This window comes from Corapipo altera, unplaced genomic scaffold (genome assembly GCF_003945725.1).
Source record: "Corapipo altera isolate COAL_440 unplaced genomic scaffold, ASM394572v1 150, whole genome shotgun sequence".
In the NCBI taxonomy this organism is placed as follows: Eukaryota; Metazoa; Chordata; class Aves; order Passeriformes; family Pipridae; genus Corapipo; species Corapipo altera.
The window spans coordinates 3,108,184-3,127,211 of record NW_020884941.1 but is presented as its reverse complement, the minus strand read 5'-3'; the positions used below and the strand labels follow the sequence as shown (position 1 = coordinate 3,127,211).

General features: G+C 38.1%; 1 protein-coding gene across 2 annotated transcripts in view; it reads right to left on the bottom strand.

Annotated features, from left to right (window-relative positions):
• Positions 1 to 307: 307 nt before the first annotated feature.
• Positions 308 to 19,028, bottom strand: part of SPECC1L (sperm antigen with calponin homology and coiled-coil domains 1 like) — a 66,064-nt gene continuing 47,343 nt past the window's right edge. For both annotated transcript variants that reach the window (XM_027661541.1, XM_027661542.1), the window contains exons 14-16: positions 10,031 to 10,147; positions 9,586 to 9,645; positions 308 to 7,526 (exon numbers count right to left, since the gene is read on the bottom strand). In XM_027661541.1, coding sequence (XP_027517342.1) covers positions 7,437 to 7,526; positions 9,586 to 9,645; positions 10,031 to 10,147 — 267 coding nt within the window. In that variant the 3' untranslated portion in view covers positions 308 to 7,436. The remainder of the gene's footprint in view (positions 7,527 to 9,585; positions 9,646 to 10,030; positions 10,148 to 19,028) is intronic.

The window sequence follows — 19,028 nt, the reverse complement described above, 5'->3', positions numbered from 1 at the left end:
AATACAGGCTAAGCAGATGCCTCAAACACATCCCTCTTATCTCGAGTACTCACTGTCTTATCACTTAAACCCCTCTGGGGGTAGATACTGTGAAGTGTGCTGGTACAGCAAGAGATATGGTTTCCAAAAAAATCCTGAGGTTATGTGCACACAAGCCATTCACACACACACTCCTCATCCACAGCAGATGGATCTCCCCAGCTACCTCCTGTAACACTCCTGAAAAACCAGAGTGCCAGAAATAGTGTTCAAATAGTGTTCAAATAGTCCCTTCTGTAGCGGCTTCGCTCAAGAAAACAAACACACGTTCTGCTATTTGCAACCTTTATTTCAGGAATAATTAAGAAGAAAACATGGCAACATTGGCAAATCGAAGGCATACATACTAAATACTCATACAGAATACATTATGGAGAAAGTAAATGCCCAGATCTTTAGTGGTCCTTGCAAACTAAAAGCATATTGGGTCCTCCAAAAGGTTTAGCTTAAACAGGCTTGCTGACTTTTTAAGTTCCAATGATTAACAGCTTGTGCCTTTCAAACCAGAAACAAAACCAGGGTGAAAAACAATTGGAACATTTGTCCAAGTTCTCCTCAAACCTGTATTTCTCAGTTCTAACCAGAAGCAAACAAAATGGTTTTTCCTCTTTATCATTTAAATAAATACACTAATACACCACCCTAAGTATCCAAGACAAGCACTTCTTGAAACATGTTCCATTTTATTCAGAACCTGAAGTACATTTATGTACACACACGTTTATACATGTGTGTATATATATGTACAATTACACATTTATGCAAACCCTCTCTATGAAAAACATCCATACATGTCAATGTGTGTGTGTAAACTATTCAAAAGGGTTCTGGGAAAAAAGCAAAGTACTTGTTGTCTAGAACAAGAATTACTAAACCCACACAAAGACTGACATAAAACAGTTGTGTTTCAAGGAAGAGTAAAACGAAAACAAATCAGAAAAGCTGGATGGATGAGAAGAGCTTTTAAGAATCACTGGGTTTTATATCATCTTTAAAGGCCATGGAAAATGAGCTTTAAATTAGCTATTTAGGAGATATTATTACTGGCTGCAGTGTCATCTCAAACAAGGTTAGTCCTTATCCAATATAGTGCTGTGAAGTCAGACTGAGACATCAATACAATCCTATTCTTTCACGAAATCCAAGGTTCATCACACTGCTCTGTCAGTTCTGCCTCACACCTGAACTGGAAGCACCCTCACCCGAGGGGTGGAGGTACCAATTAATGCCCTTCTGATTCTGATCGGGAGAGTTGCCCAATATTAAATGGGATCACCACCTTATTTCAGACACATTGAACAACTCTTGATCACTACTGACCTAAAGTGAACTTACAGTCTGGAGGCAAACTGGTCTATGCCTTTTTTAGTAGTGTTATTCTTTCTTCCCATTAGATAACACAGAAAAAACACTTCTGTTCAAAAAAACCCTTCAGATATATATAAAAAGTGCTACTTAAAGACATAAAAATTAACCTTACAATACACATAAAACCAAAAGTTTCTAACAAACTGAAATGTTGTAAGTTACAAGGATTAATCACTTGAGTATGTTACATGTACTTGTGCCCTCTTAGCTGAACTGAGTCCCAAGTAACCATCCTAATTGAACATATGCAAAAACTGGAAACCATTGAAGGCCTCCAGAGAAATTTCAACAATGGAACAAAAAAAAAAAAAAAAAAGAAGAGCCTCTTTCTCCTTGTTTGTTGAAACAGAGTTCAGAATCAAAGCTGGACCATTCCATTACTGCAAGTGCAGTCTACAGTGAGAACAGGTCAGTTTGTGATCCATGGAACCAGGACTGCCAATGGCTCCTCTGCAGCAGGAAATGTCCACTGGGCTCCCCACTACCATATAAATACACCAGTTACATGCAATTAAAATAATACATAGATCATGAGGGTGAAAATGCACAGAATACATGGCTATGCTGGGGCAGAGCCAGTTTTAAGCCTTGGCTTCCCCAAACAACTTGCTCATATTCTAGAACTATGCAAAATACAAAAGCCTTAGAAAAGTGCAACAAAACTAGCTTCACGACATTTTCCTTTCCATTTCCATAAATACAATCTCATAAAAATATTATTAAACAGAAGCATACTTCCCAGTGGAGAACTAACGTGCCACATTTCAGCCTTCAGTAAATGATTTTGCCTAAACTGAAACCCCCTGAAAATAGGGGATTAAAATGAAACCAGTTTAATTGCATGAGGCTGCTGTAATACTCTGCCAAAAGTTTGCCCTACTGTTCTGCAGCCCCAAGTCCTGCTGGAACTGATGGGAACTTTATGTGCAACTCTGTGGCAGACAGTGGCCTAAGGGTAAGGAATATTCCAAGTAAAAGCTAATGTCAGTTGGAAGAAAGTCATCTGGTATTCATAGGTTTTACTGAAGTTTCAGTGGGAGGAAATAATTCTAATATCACAGAATGAATTAACTCGAGGAGGGGAGGACAGTGGCTTTGTCAAACTGAGTTCCAGGGTGTTGCACCCCAACAACTGGCAAGCGTAGCAAAAACATAAGGAAAGAAAGACATTTGTATCAATTAACAGGAATCAGAACTGTACAAACCTCAATCTTTTAAGTTATTTAGCACTAATTATCAAAAGCATATTTGCTACATATTCCAGATGCTTAACATCTCGGCTTTGATAATTGTAAGGTGTACTACAACACTGATTCTGAAATCAGGGAATACAACAAAAGAAACTTAGATGAAGGAAGGACTGGGAATGCCCAGCAAGCAACACTCTAATTTAAAACCCATCCAGCCACTCTCCTGTGAAAGCAGAAACAATATTAAAGATACTTTTCTAAACAGGGACAATTAAATGTATTGAGATGTCTATGTTTTGCCACTCAACACACACTAACTCAGGAAAGCATGTCCAGAACTCACAGATGAGGAAGACTCTTTAACAGCACTTCTCACCAAATAATTTCTCAAACTGGTTAATATTACTGAGCACTCATACACTAATGTAGCTTAAAGAAAGGAACTGCAGAAATAGAGCTTGGCAGAATGTAAAAATAAAACAGAAATAAATATTGACTAAGTCAAGGGAAGGACCACAAACAAACTATACAGTTAACTCAGTCTGTACATGAACATTACTTATCTTAAAATCCTCTTTCTAGGTTACCTCAGCAAGACCATTACTCACAATAGGCAAAAAATAGCACAAAGGTGTACAACTGCATTCCTTCCCAGAAGAATTTAGCCCCTTAACAGCTCCTGCCTGATGCAGCTGCAGTTCAGCTGTGGCTGTGTTAGTTACAAGAGGCAAATGAGAAGTAAAGTCCCCACAAATCACATGAACACAGTTTTAAAGGCTTAACTTTAGCCAATGCATAGCTTCACACCAGCCATCCCAGGGGGCAGCTTTGGGAGATGCTGTCACACCCCACCTGAACACCAGACAGCCTTCCCACACCAGGCACAAGAACACAGAAAATAAGAAAAACACCCAGAAGTTCTCCAAATCTCCAACTTCCCCAACAATCTTAGTTAAAATCAGGGTGTAATAAAAATTGTGCCCTGGGCCAATTTGGTACAGAAATAAGAGAGAACTGAGTGAAAGTAATTTTTTGGTGATGCAAAAGAATCCAAATGCCTGAAGTGTTGAATCACAGAACTGAAAAAACAGGTAAGAACCTAACACTGAGATCAGTCACAGAAATGAGTCTCCAATGAGAATTTTTTCTGCCACAGTTACACAATTTATAAGGCAGATCCTCAGCAGTTTAAACCACTGTACTGCACCATTATAGCAAGGGCCCGATTTATTTCTCCTTATGCATGTAAAACCAGAGCACAGCTGCTGCCAGGGATATTAATGTGAGTTTACACCAATAAATTAAAGCCAAGTTCATTTAGCTCTGGTAAATTAAGGGCCTCCTAAACCATGACAATGGACTTTACAGGAAAACACAGAGTGGAAATATTTTATGAAATTGGAGACAACAAAATTATCAGAAATGCTACATGTAACTCAAAGAATATATTTTATGCAAAAGACATAAAAACCTACCCTTAAATCAGAATCTGATGCAATTATATACTACATTCTGGATAGCCTATCCACAAACACAATTTTAAAAGGGAAAATTTCACTCACAGTTTTTCAGAGGCATGGAAATGAGAGGGCTTTTGTGAGGGCCAGAGATTCACACCAAAGATACTAAATTAGTGTTTCTATTTAAGTAGACAACCAAATCAAACACAACCAACCGAAAACCAAGTCAAGTGTAACATCTACAGATCCAGAGGATGATCCAGCTGTACCTGCATCAGGATGTCCAACAGCTCCTTTTGTTGCCCACCCCAGCCCTACAGCTGGCAGTGAGTAACCCTGATATCCTACAGCACAGGCATTTGCAAGGCACATAGTAAAATGCAATAATATAAATGGATGAGAAAATATTTGCCCTTTTTCAGTACATTCAGAAATATTTTCTGGATTAAAAAGAAAGTAAATCAGCATAAACTTGCACTTTACGTGATGGTGAAAAAACCAGGCTGTTTCAGGATTAACTACGAGTAGGAACCAAACACAACAGTATCTTCCAGATATCCAGAAGGGATACAGCTATTTTTCCTCTTGAAAAATTGAATGTGTTTTGAACCTTCAGAAAAAACCTGTTGCAGAGTGCAGCAGGGCATTGTGTTTGTTTTAGATCTTCCATTGCTTCATTACTTCCACCCAGCTGTGCAGCACCTCAAATGTAAAGGCTCAGATACATCATTATACAAAAAACTCTTCATGAAGCCCAGTGTTCCTGGGCTGAATTCACAGAGGTTTATCAGACAGATCACACCAAGAAGAAGTTTACAGAGCTCTGAAGTTCCACACAAGGTCATTTTTATCATCACTGCTGGCTTTTCTCTCTCTTTCTCAAGACCAGCAGCTCTTTTTAACAGAAAGTATCTGGCAAACACGATTTCTCCTTTTACAACTATTAGTGTTATTGCAGTTAAGGACTCAAACAACATTCCAGGTAAATGAAGTTGACCACTGGACAGAAAGTAAATCAGCTCAAAGCTCAAATTACCTCACCAAAACAGGTCAGGAGTGAATTTAGACCAAGAAATGCTATCCCTTTTCAATAGAAAAATATTTTTTTAAATCTAAGGCAATGAATAAGACAATCATAGATAAGGATATGTGTTCAGAGGGTAAATAGAAGGGAATTTTAAACACTAAGTGGCAAAATCTGGAATTTAGTAGTAGTAGTAGTAGAATACAAGACAGCAGTAATGTGGATTTCCAATAAGACTATTCTTACTGAAACTTAAGAAATGAAGCAAACAAATTTTGTGAAGAAATATACAGAAGAGGAAACTGCATTTCAGACTTTTATTAAAATCTGTTAATGAAGATTTTTGACTTGAAATCTCTCTTGCAATGAGAGTCTTTAGATAGTGTTGGCTCTTCAAATGCACCAGTTAATAATCTGAGGGTATCTAGGCTACTTGTAGTGCTAAAGAGCTGTAAGAACATAGGAGCCACTGCTGCTCTGAAAACTTCTCCAAAGTCCCTCAGTGTGTGTTAAGTAGTTGTTTTACAAAGTTTCATAATTCTCACAGGCACATATCAGTGTAAGTGTATATTCTTATACAATGCTAGACATGCTGAATTATTACTCTTCACATGGACTGTGTTCTTCAGATGGTAGTTTTTGGATTTGGCAATACTTCTGAGTTAAATCTGTGCTTTTATACCATGAAGAAGTTTCACAGATGCCAAGCACAGTTGCATTCACTGGGTTAACATCTATGACATTCAAACTGTCCTTAACAGTCGTAAGAGCACCATAGGAAGGGCAGATTCATTTTCCTTACAACAGGATTACTGTGTTGGAAGAGCCTGTGCTTATAAACTGCAGCTGTTACAGAGCTCACTGCTCAACTTGGCTTCTGCTGAATATTAATGAGAGATGTGGCTTAACTGCTGATGGGTGTTCAGAAAAGTAAGAGGCAGAAGCAATGAGAGTGAAGTCTTCCCTTGGTTCGACAAACAAGATGACAACAAACAGCTTGTGACAAATGGATACATGAATTCTGAGCCATTAACATTCCACACAAGGCCCTGAAGTGCCAGGACGTATCAATTCAATGATCTCTAAGGCACTTAAAACTCTTTTGCCCAAGAGCTGCTAAATGAATTCAGGTACATTTCAGGAAAAAAAAAACAAAACAAAAAAAAGAAGTTGAGCAGACTAAAGTTTCTCAATTCCTTCCTTGTGACAGTGAGTCATTTCCACGCAATATTTGAGACTACTGGGTGTACACACATTACATCAGTTCCTCCATAGTTCTGGTCACAGAACATCTCACCTTCTCTCAGTCAGATGAGGATGTGCAAGATCAATGAAAAACACACAGGAAACATGGCAAAGCTGGATTTTGAGATCAACTACTTCACTGTTACATCTTATTTGAAAATATCTTCTCTGCAGAGAAAATGCTATCCCAGTTCCAAACTTGTCCCCCAGATATCCGTGATGTGTGCTCGTATTGCTGTAGAATAAAGCCCAGGGTAGCTGAGTGTGCTGTACAGGCAAAGGAGGAGAGGGAAGAACAAGCCATACAAGGGTTAATTATTGATTCATTTCTGTCATAATGGAAGCACAGGGAGTTTGCACAGATTCCTTGAAGTAGAGTGTACCCTGAAAGCCAGGAGCTGCGTGTGCTAGTGCTTACAATCCAAAAGATAAAGATGAAAGCCACATCACTGTGACAGAGGTAGGCCTATAATGAAGCTTTAGAATGAAGACTTCTTCTGTGCCAAATTTTTCGAGGTATCAAGAGCACTTTTCCCCTCAATTTGTCATTATGGAACAAAAGCTTGTTTTCCTAGAATATTGTGCACATTTTAAAGGATGGAAAATAGCTGTATAGGCAGTAACTAAGTTATCATTAAGAACTCTACTGCATTGGGCTGCCATATGCTGTGGGTAGAATATTCAGACTCTGTGGTATCAGGATGCTACAGAAAATTCAGTAATATGATGCCATGTTATCCTTTTCCTTCTCAAAGCTTTATCTGTACATTCAGTCTCCTGTGTGCATTCATCTCACTCTCCCAGGAAAGAAAGCTTCAGGAAGTCTGACTGGAAAGGCAACACATAAGTAGTCCAGGCTCTTTAGGCTACATAATTAATCTGAATAGCTTAATAACTTGGGTTATTCCAAGCACTGTGGCAACAAGTTCTCGCTTCAAACAGTTGTTTCCAGGCTTAGTAGCTGCAGCAATCTGAGGCAATCCAGGACAGTGCCACTGAAGTTTGAGGGGACTCAAATGTTGCCAGTTTTCAGTGAAATGGGGATTAGCATTTCAGTAAGGTTTCCATCTGGTAGCTCCCGTTGGTTCTATGCCGTGGAACGCTCGGGGTTCAGGTTTCAAAGTACTTGTAAATGGCTGTAACGTAGAGCATGACATTCTGCCAGTCGGGCCGCTCCGTGCGCACCATCTCATTGATGTCCTGTCACAGAAAACACACTGGTCAAAATCAGCAGTGAGAACCTTGAGAGCACTGGGGTTGTGTTTTCACACCTTCCTGGGGATGGGTAACCTGTCAAGTTTCCACCACGTAAAGCACTGATGAAGAAAGCTCTGTTTTGTTCCATGTATCTTTGCATTACTTACAAAATGTAACTAATAGCATATCTGCAGATAGGCATTTTGATCTTAAGCCAACAAAATAACCAACATTGTGCATGCTTGAGCTTTCCCCCACTTGGTACAGTTGGTGTAATGGTCAGACTTGAGTGTTTACATACCCCTACACCAGCCTTGCAAATCAACACAACCTACCCAGGAACTGTGAGCCTGGAATCAAGGCCCAGATATTAAATAGAGCTAAAATTCAAAATTCCTATCAATAAATAACTGAATCCATTTTACAGTGGACTACTGTACTTTAGATTACTGTATATGCATTTTTAAGTAAAGAGACAAGGAAGAGGGAAGTTTACTCCTCATTTGGGTATTTGCATGAGACAAGCTGACAGGGCAATTACCCTCTGTGTCATAGTGACAGTGTCCCAGACTGACAGGGAATAAGCAGGGTAAACAAAGCCTGATCTACCCTCTTCAGCACATGTAGAAAGGAAAATAGATAGATGTAGTTTCTAACAATTTTTGCTTACTGTAAGGGTCTATTTGTAAGCTTTGGGTGAGGGAACCTCCAGAATTCAAAACAGAGAAAGTTGAAGTTTTTTTAATTTTCACATTAAAGTAGCTGAACACCTTCTTCTACAGAGAAAGAATAATTTCCCCTTGCATTCCACTACTACTTACATGCAGGAGTTTTCCCACCCTTCTCCTCCCTGCACCCATGTAATATGGATGAGGAAAAAAATCCACAAACATACCTACATACACACTGTCTATGATATGTATGTAAATAGATACAAATTCTTAAGATGGATCCAATTTGCACTTAGAAGATTTAATTCCATTCAATTTGCCTTTTTAGAGTCTCTGTGATTAAGTACATTACAAAAATGAAAGGACAGACAGTAACCATTTAGACTAAGGCTGAATTATGTGAGCATTACTGCAGTTATTTTCCACGATCTCATTCTTACATCAGCACTTGGTAAGAAACTTCCACATTTCAAATCACTGCCAAAGTACGAAAGCCCCAGAGTTGCACTGCCATTGTCAGCAAACACAATGCTGGGGGGGTAAAGGCACTGATAAGGATCAAGGAAAGTGTTATTTTTAAAAAGGTCTGTTGTATTATTAGCTGCAAACTACAGCAGCTTTGTTAGAATTTAAGCTGCAAAAGTATCATTTAAGTATCATTTGTGACACTGGCAATGTGAGCTGAGTTTTTGTGACCATTCACAAGGGTCTGGGATGCTGCCGACTCCACACCTTCAGAAATCTTCCTTTTCTCTTAAATACTGTACTATTGAAAACTAATTCTTCTACTCCAAAATTTGTATAAGACAGTTCATTATAAGTAACAATTGAAAAAACTTTGCAATTGTTTGCAATGATGACAAATCAGAAGTCTTAGCTTAGGAGACAAATCCTGACTCTCATACTGCACTGAGCAAAAGAATAAATTACATTGCTTGATTTGTAGCTCCAGAGTTCCAAAAATCCCAAATAATTTGAAAGTAGGTCAAAGGCAGGACAGAATTCATGGATTCTTGCAAACTGTATCACATACCAATTCTCAAATTATTCTCAAACAAATCCATTGCCTTTATTAATATTTCTTAGTTTATCTGCTCTGGCTACTGCTGCTGCCTTTGCTGCACCTGCTGGTCCACAAGTCTGTATCTCAGTCATTTAATGCAAAACCCATGTCAGCTCAAGATATTGAAGACAGTGGGTTTATTAAACAAAGTCACAGAAGTAGGGATTATCTTTTGTGTTGTTCAGTCGAGTATGATACAAGGGCAGTAACCTCTACTGAGCTCATCTGCTGCTATTTTTAAGTGTAAAGCACCCAAGTCTTTCAAAACAGAATAAGTTTGATTTTTATAAATGGATCATAATTAATTCAATATGCATTTAAATCTTACCAGAGTAGATTTGATGCCAACACTTTCAGCTGCCTGAAAAGCCAAAGTGAAATTTCTTCTCTGCATGAGATATAACAACATGTTAGAAAACAAGGAAATACTATTTCAAACATAACAAAGTGGTGTTAAGAATATTCATAGTAATGCTGTTACTTTTACTTTAAATGGAGTCTGCAACTTTATTATAGTAATTTAAAAAGAGCCATGGGAATGAACATGCTCTAATATTATCAAAAAATTTATGGAAAATTTTTTTTTTTCTTGTGTAGAAGATAATGTTGAAAAATTATTGTCAGTGAGGAACGACTGAGTTATAAAGTAGTAAAGAATAGATTATTTATTCTTTAAAAAGGATAGCAGCTCAGTAGTTTGAAGTGTTTTTGGAAATCCTAGTAACACTGACTTTTTTGTTCAGTCCCAGGAATGAGATTTTTTAATGTCTTACCTTGTCCTGGCTGTTTAGTTCTTGATAGGGAATATGGGCTGGGAGGTAAGTGTGGAGCACTGCACAGAAAGCCAAGCCATCATTCCAGCTGCTGCTGAAGTTTGTTATGTCAATATTCTTGAAGGAAAAAAAATATAAGCAACATTAAAATCATAATCTAACAAGATATGAGATTCTACCACTCCATCAATATTTTTTTTTTTAATACCCTTGAAGAAACTGGCACAGAATGTGAACAGCCCAGTACCAAAGTTCTGTGGTAAGAAAGCAAAAGGCACTACTACAGAGAACAACAAAAAATGTATTGATAACAAAGTCAGTTATTTTATATATTAATATCAGGTAATATTAAGCTCTCTTTAAAAGAAAAAGGGAAAAATGTGTGTCAGTGTGTGTTAAAAGGTGTAAAATGTTGTGCTAGAGAGGGTAAGAGAAGAGATTTGGTGCAACTGTACACCTCAAGATAGAAAAGCAAATGAGTTAAATACATACACCCCAAAACCCTGATCAGACAACGTGCTCGTATCTCTGTTAATGTTCATTTTACTTTTCTGCTTCTTCTGCATTCATATCCAGACAAAACTGCAGAACCACTGACTGATGAGGACAAGTATTTTCTAAACAAACCATTTCTCTACAGAAACTGATGTGAACAAGATCACAAACAAAATTAACCTTCATTTGTAAATAAAGATGTTCCAACAGGTTTATCACTGACAGTAACAGGGAATCTTTGGGATTGAAACTGAAATTGAAAACTGCTGTTTTGCACTCTTGATCTTCTAGTTCCCGTAGGAAACCCAGTGGCACTGGTAAATGCATCTCCTGAGACTGTATAAATTATTAGAGAGTCAGCCCAGTCCAAAAGAGTTATGAACAAGATGCCTCAGTGACCTTTTAAATTACTGTATATTTGGCTGTTGGCAGTCAAACAACGTTAGAGAGGCTAAGTGGAGAGCAGTCAGTTTAAACTTTAATTAGGAACAACCAGTAACAACAACTCATGTATCTTTCAGGCCCTTATGGAGAAACATAAATATACTTTAATATCTAACTCACTTAACTGGGCTCCAGCAGAAGCTAACCAGCTCCATGACTTAGTTTTCAAAGTTTTAACGTAGCAGGAACTGAAACCTCCAGTCACAGGACTGTGATGGCACAATCACACGAGCCAACCTTTCACCTGACAGCAACTGAAGTCATCACTCATCTTTGACAAGACACTAAAACTTGCCATTCCTAATGCAGAAAACTCCCCCCAGAACCAGCGTTCCTGTGCCAGACAGGCTGAGAACAAAAGCACTTGTATAACTTGTCAAACCAAAGGTCTGGACTTCAAATGGGCAACAACCACAATTCCTCCAACAGAGGAAAAAAAAAAACAAAAAAAACCAAAGCTAGAAGAGAATGTGAGGGAAATCTCAGTTTCCTGCTCAGCTTTAGCACTTCTCACACAGAGCCCCCCCAGTGCAGGTCCAGGCTGTGGTGATGTCAGAGTACGTGCTGGGGCTCACAGTGCCCAGGGCAGTGGTCGGAGCCTCTCCGGCCGCGCTGCTCCCTCCCCGCCGACGGAAACGGCATTGTTGGAGACCCCCAGTCTGTGGGAACATGCTCTTCACAAGGCTTCCTCCAGCCACGGGGGTGGGAAAATTTAAAAGCAAAAGAAAAAAAAAAAAAGAAGGAAAAAAAAAAAGCTCTCTCCTTTCTCCTTGAGAGAGAGAGAGACAGGAAATTGGATTTAAATTAATGCTTGGTTAAAACTTTCTCAACGATACTTAAATTAGGGAAACATATGGAACATACAGGACGAGATTTAAGGGAAAAAAAAGGAAAAATATCAGACTGTTAAAGCCAATGAATTCCTATTTGTGTCTGTTTATTAGAGTGACTTTTTGAAAAGTTTCTTCCCCCTACCCTGTAACCACTAAGGCCTCGGCTCACATCTGTGCCAGTAATATGGATAAAAGTAGGGAGATAGGCTTTTTCTTGTCACAGTCATGTGGCTATGTTACATGTTTTATAGCCAAGCTGGCTATAAAATGAAGTGTGAATGATTTTGTTTGCTTTGCTATAGAATCCCTTGAGGGAAAAAAATTCAATCCTGCTTTTCACCCTTTGGCTGAAATATTCTCTCTCCTTCCCTGGGTTGGCCAAATGATCTGGGAGGGGGAGAAGAAAGAGCTACACTGGCACTCTCACAGTCAAGCTCCACACAAATCTGCTTGCACATTCCTGCATGCATCCAGACAAACTACTGAAAAAAAATGTATTAAAGCTACTGAAGAATATTGGTAAGTTCTTAAGTCTAAGTACTACAAGGATAGATATGATACTCCTTAATAAAGTAAGGACGAATGCTCAAGCATTGCTAAATCTGACTAACAGTTTTAAACATATTGGTTTCCAATCCAGTGACTTAATACTGAATATGGTTTCAACAAGTACCTTTTGAACTGGTATTGTTGCAGAATAGATTCTCCTTACCATTGGCCAGGAGTCCATCAAAGTCAAACACAATGAAGTTCAATAGTGCATTGCCTCATAGAGCTGACACAATGTCTTTTTTCTCTCCCAGGTTGCTCCACAAACTACAGAGGAAGCCCAGCAATATTTATTTGAAAATTGAAGAGTTCTGAACCTAAAAATCCCTAAAGCACAGCTGAGATCTTGATACTGAAAGAAGGATGGGAGTGTACAGAGCCTTCAAAGTGAGAACAGCAGCTCACAATGGAAAGGACAGAGAAAGGAGAGAAAAAGTAAGAATGTTACAGCAATAAGCTGAAAGAGGAGTCTTTGCAACAGTCAGGATGGTCATCAACAGGCAAGAATTCACTCATCAGAATGAGAAAATAGGAGGCTGCAGTGATGTGCATGAGATCACAAGGACCTACATCTGAGGCTTGACGCTGTGGATGACGAAGGAAGGCTTGTGCTCAGGATATATGAAAACAGAAATTGCAAAGTATCAAAATAGTCTGGATGCCCTAAAAAACAGACCTATAGAACAATGGGGGCTGAAAACGAAAGCCTTCACATGATTTAAAGACCAGGAGGAGCACTCACCTCCAAAATCTAGAGGCATTTTTCATAATTTTGTAAGTATATTCCTTCACATCAACAGAGGAAAAAGAAAACCGGGATAAAGTTGTGCTGAAAATGGAAATTGAAATTACAACAAGAGAAAGTCATCTTCCCTTAAACATTACCGTTGTATAAACTAAAAATTTCACTTTAAATGATAGTAATTATCCATAGAATGTTGAATTTTGAATATAAACATTGGAAAAAAGGGCCATTAAAAAAGTGCATCTACAAGTTTGGTTGGTTCTCAGAAAAAAACCCTCAGGATACTCTATTTTTCTAAATCATCTTGTAGGGTCCAGCTTTTATTATTAAGACAACAAGCAGAAAACAAACCCATCATCCAAGAATTTTAATGTATCCAGAGAAGCTGAATTAAATACAACGGAAGGAAACAATTAAAAGGGACTGGTTTCTGTTTCCAATTGCTCTGAGCATTATGAATTATTATTACCTCTCAGACTAAAAGAAGTATAATATTGGTCAGACAGTAAAAAACAAATCTAGAAACGGGACAGATTGTCATTTACGCTGAAAATTTAATTTTTCTTTGAGGGCTTTGAGCACATAACTGGCACATTTAAATACAGCAAATTTTATTTCCTAAAGGCTTTTAACTACTTGTGGTTTTTTGAAAAAGCTCGGTCAGTATAATGAAATCAATCTTGCATTAAGCTCCCATTTCTCAAAGAACTGACGGTAAACAGAACATCAGCCTAAAATCTCTGACATAATTTCTTTGTTACTGCTCTTATTAAGTAATTGGCTCTATTAAGGGAATTCTGCTGGAATCTAATCCAGAATTATTCTTCAGGCCATTTCAGACCACAAAGTATTAAAGCAATTGAAGGACATACTTTCAGATAAATTGTCGAATGAAGAATAAGTTTTTCTAGAGATAGGTGAACTGGAAGGAGATTTATCAACTCTTGCCTATTAATGTTTAATGCTTAAACTGGGAGTGAAGTCACCTCTAGTATTTGGGATAGATGCTTTTTAAAAAGGCAATTCTAACAAAACTAATGCAACAGGAAATTGTCATAAAAAGATCTGTGCGAGACATTTTCCAACCAGCAATGAAAAACAGAGTTAAAAATTAGTAAGACCTTTCTAGAGGCAGAGCACAAGAATATGAGGGGGAAAATAAGAGAACACCCTGGTAGATCCACAACCAAGAAACATTTCAAGCATGACTCAAGCCCCTATTAAACTGGAAACTGCAGAGCAGGAGCAGTCACCACAAAATGAGTATCCCTTTGTGCCCATAGAAACAAAGAATAAGATTCTTCCTGAAACGAGGCTGAAATGTAACAGGAACACACGATCAATCAGCTTGGGCTGAAATACAGTAGTGGTTAAACAGTAATTGAACTGGATTTCAACATGAATCAGAAGTGCATCCCTGCAGTAAAGGAGGCCAAGCGTGTCCTGGGCTCCAGCACAGCGAGGGATGGGATTCCTGCACCCTGTCAGTCTGCACCTGAAGAACTGGGGAGAGTCTGGTCCCTCCAGTTCAAAACAGTCACTGAAAGAACTGGGTCCAGCAGAGAGTTACCAAGATAATTAGATAGCTGAAGCAAGGTTGAAGGAATTTGGTTTATCCAGCCTAAAGAAGACTCTGGAGAGATGTGATCTGAGTGTGCCATAACTAAAAGGCAATTTTAGAGAAACTGGGGTGCTCTCCTCACAAAGACAGGATGCAACAGGAACAATTCTTTCCAAGGCAATTCTGTCAGGATATAAGAAAAAGGTTTTCACCATGAAACATTCTAGACTGCTTAACAGGGCTCTGCATGACATCAGTCTAAGATCTCTCCCAGCCTATGACTTCTCTAGAATTCACAATTTTAAAGTGTTTTTTAACCAGTGTACTGGTAATTTCAAAATTGTCTCCTATTGCTTTTTGCAATAATCCTAAATTAACAGAGGGTCTTCCACAGTCAGTGAAAACACCTTGTTTTAAAAAAGCAAGAAACATGTATTAACAATTATAACAGTAATTCCTTACTTTTTTTATTCCCTCAGAAAATGCCACAGCTAAAACACCCCACAAACATCAAAAAACCCAACCATAGAAAACTTGTTTTCTAACTTGTAGTTACAAACTAATTAAGAAAAAAGTTATTTTACCATCTCTTCAGCAGACATATTCACAGCTGTCTTCAATCTCCCTGAACTATGGACATTAGAACTTGAGCAGAGGAGCATCCTCAGCTATTTCTCCATCCCTTGATCTGCATAAAGAGGAGAGGTTCCCACATCCTAACTTGGGTCTGGCTCTCAAAAAGAGTTAGGGCATAAAGAAAATAAAAACATGTGTCTATGTCTCTGTTGTATTAGTTAATGAAATAAGTGGGTTGAGAAAGCAAAAGCATTAATATAATTCTGTGCTATAATATATTAAACCCTTAAAAAGATTTGAAGTTTAAGTGTACAGACCTTGGCAGGCTTCTTCCCATGGCAGAAAATTATTATTAAAAAGCTTTTAAAAGCTTTTAAAGACACATAAACACAAAAGAGTAACCATTATAAAAAATACAAAGGTAAACTACAAAATAACTGCTATCTCTGCTCCATTGAATCAGGATTCCCTGATTCCCAAATCGTGGCATAAAGCTGTGGCTATCAGCACTTCTGGTAGTAGGTGAGAACATAAAAGTATTTCTGGAATAGGCTTAGCAGCAGTCCCAACTGCCTCTTCACTCCCAGCTTCTGAAAAGGCAGTAAATAGCAAATATAGACAACCAAACCCTTCAACATTGACCATTAATGTTTCTTTCCATACCAAAGGCATGTTATTTTTCAGTTTGGGCACAAAAAGAAACCATAAAAGCAGGAGTCATTCTCACAAAATCCAATAATAGCTTCAGACATTAATGTCTGAAGCACTTAAGAGGTACAGACAGCTTCATAATTTATTCTAAATTTTGTCATAATTAAGTCTAACAAGTTGACATTTCTCTTGTATCAGAATCCAATCCAAACACAGAAAGGAAACATGTCCTTCCTTAACTCAACAATTTTTGGCTAAAGCATCAGAGCTTAAACCAAGGAGTGAAGTGTTTTGGCAGCCTGACTACTTTGATGAATCAACCAGACAGCACAGGGAAAGCACACCCTGGAGTCAGTATTTGAGCACAGGTTTTCATAAGCACAGTCTTGTCCTTTTTGTGTGTGCTTTTAAAAATCAATGTAATACTTTGAGTAGAATATGACCCGGCCTGGTGTTGATAAAGACAGGTTTAAAAAAAAAAAAAGCAACCTAAACTATCTTTTACCTCTAGTTTTGTTTTTCTACACTTATTGCTTGAGCACTAATGAAAGCATTGCTTGATTTCAAGGTGCATTAAGCAGAGCCTTAAATGTTTTGTAAGACATGTAGGTTTGAGCTGTATAGGTGGTAAAAATAGGTGGTCTTTCCAGCAGAAAGCAGCACTGCATGAAATAGAGGACAGGTACTACAAGACCACACCAAGAGTATCTGTACTTAGGAAGTGTGGAAAGCTTAAAGAAAGTTAAAAAAAAATTTAGTCTATTCTTGTTGCTATCTTGTGACAATTGCTTTTTTTGGTGTCAGACTTCTGGAAGTGAATTATCTCTCAGAATGCTGACAAAAATGGAAAACAAATTGAAATACTGCTGGAGATAAGAATGGGTAGGGATGTGTGTATCCTGTTTATTGGTCCTCTTTCAACATGAAACATGCATGCTCACATCCTTTTGGGGACTTTTATTAGCTGGGTACTCAAAATGAAAGTAGCTGTGCTCCAGCCAGGGTAAATGCTCTATAACAGCTGGCTGGGATTACTTTCTGCTTTGAAGATATCTGGAATTTATGACAGTTTTATGACACTGCACATATTTTAGAGGAGCCACGAGGATTCTCTCCTCTGGAAAATGCAGCACTTGGCCCTGTGCTCTGAAGCTGTGTCAGATCCTGAGCAAAGCTAACACACCATGAGATTTCAAGTATTTTGTGCCTGTTCAGCTGAAAACTAAAGGTGATTTGCTCCTCTTTTATCTAAATGCTTATCTTAAGAGAGCAGCTCTCCTCTTTCATGGCTTAGAGGTCTGTTCAGCCTGGAATATAAGGCAGCTCAGTAACTCAGTGAGTGCAACACTGTCTAGACTGAACAGGCTCTAGATGGGAGTTAATACAGAACCTGCCTGCTGCCAGTTCTCCTCTGACCTTCTGCACATCACCATCCCCCAAACCTATGCTTCAAGGAGAAATTCTGCTTGCAAACAACAGACAGCATATTAAAAGCTACAATATAGTAAGAGGTGAAGCCATACAGGTTTTTACATGAGTAACAATTTCTCTTACTTTCATTGACTATATCAACCTTACTTTTTTATTGAGGTGCTCTTGAAAAAACATTTAGAGCACAGTTAAATATTAACAACTACATTTCAAGATGACTATTCATTTATTCCCCTCCAAATTTGCTTGAATAAATGCAGAAAAGTGCACAATGAAGTAATTTATTATAGTTTTTTAACAGGGTTTATTCCACTGTAACAAACTGAAATCAGAGCTTCACCACACTATCATCTTTGACTTATTCAGCATTCACAAAATTTCAAGCTTCTTCAGTAGAGATACCTAAGACTTTTTACCAAAACCTTGAAAGTAATTTCCTAGAGGAGATAGGAGATCAGGAGTTATTCTTCTTCCATTTTACTTGAGCAGACAAAAACTATACCAGTTGTACCAGGCAATGATGTAGTGCTGCATTCTCCACAAGTACCCTTTGAACAAAGAAAACCTTTTCCCTTTGAAACAGCACAGACTTTGGTGTGTTTTGTTGCTTGTTTTTTTTCTTCTTTAGTATTTTCAACACATGGAATAAAGAGCAGCTCAAGAACCACAGCTGTCCTATGAAGGCAGTACCACTCAATCATAGGCTGCTGTCATTAATTAGCATAAGCCAATTACATTGTACCTGGTGTTTAACATTCTAAGCCACTCACCTACAACTCTGTACACTCTCAATAAAATTTTAGAAATTACGATTTTTATCTGGCTGTCTTTGTGATTACTATTTATTAGTCCATGTGTAAACCACAAATCAGCTATTTTCCACTATCCAGTGCAAAATATAAACCCAGGAATGAAAGGTAAAACAATGCCAGGAGCAAACACGGCTCTGTTAGAAATGGGGCTTTAACTCAATGTGCATGGTTCCAGCTTCTCTGTAAACACCAACAGCTGAAATAATTTTCTATAAATATCTTACATGCATTTATGTATAAAAACCTACAGCTGTGAGACATCGCCTCCAGGTGACAGGGAGAAAACAAGACCAAAAAGGTGATTATTGTTGACAACTGATGAAGAAGTAAACACATCTCTCCATGCTGGCAAAGACCTACTTGAAAAACACTGTCTTACAGGGCTGACTTTTACTTAAATATTGGTAGGTTAATACGAATAGGACAAAATTAACAAAAGAATTATTTTGAAACAAAAGGCTTCTAAGATTTCTTTTCTCTTTTCCTTGCTTCCAAATCACAGTTAAACTCTTCCAGGTCATTTTAGAACTTGTTACAGACTCAAAGTGCAAGTACCTCTCCTTTAACCTGTGATATTCGTAGCTAAATGAATAATACTGGTAATAAACATTGATTTAAATTAGAAACAGGATAGAAATCAGTGATTGGATGGAACTGTGGCAGCATGTAAGACACCAGGAGGAGTTGGAAGTAAGATGGTATCCTGTCAATATTTGGCTGACAGGAAAGGAAGAAGAGAGCTGAGCACCTTAAGAAGGAATGAATGAGGAAGCATCATTATGCTGATGCTTGTTTACTGCTTGTCAGTTTTGAATCCACATAGCTGTAAAATAAAAAGAGCCTTATCTGGTATTGATAACGTTGCTGAGATGCCAGAAAGATGGATAAGCAATGTTCACAG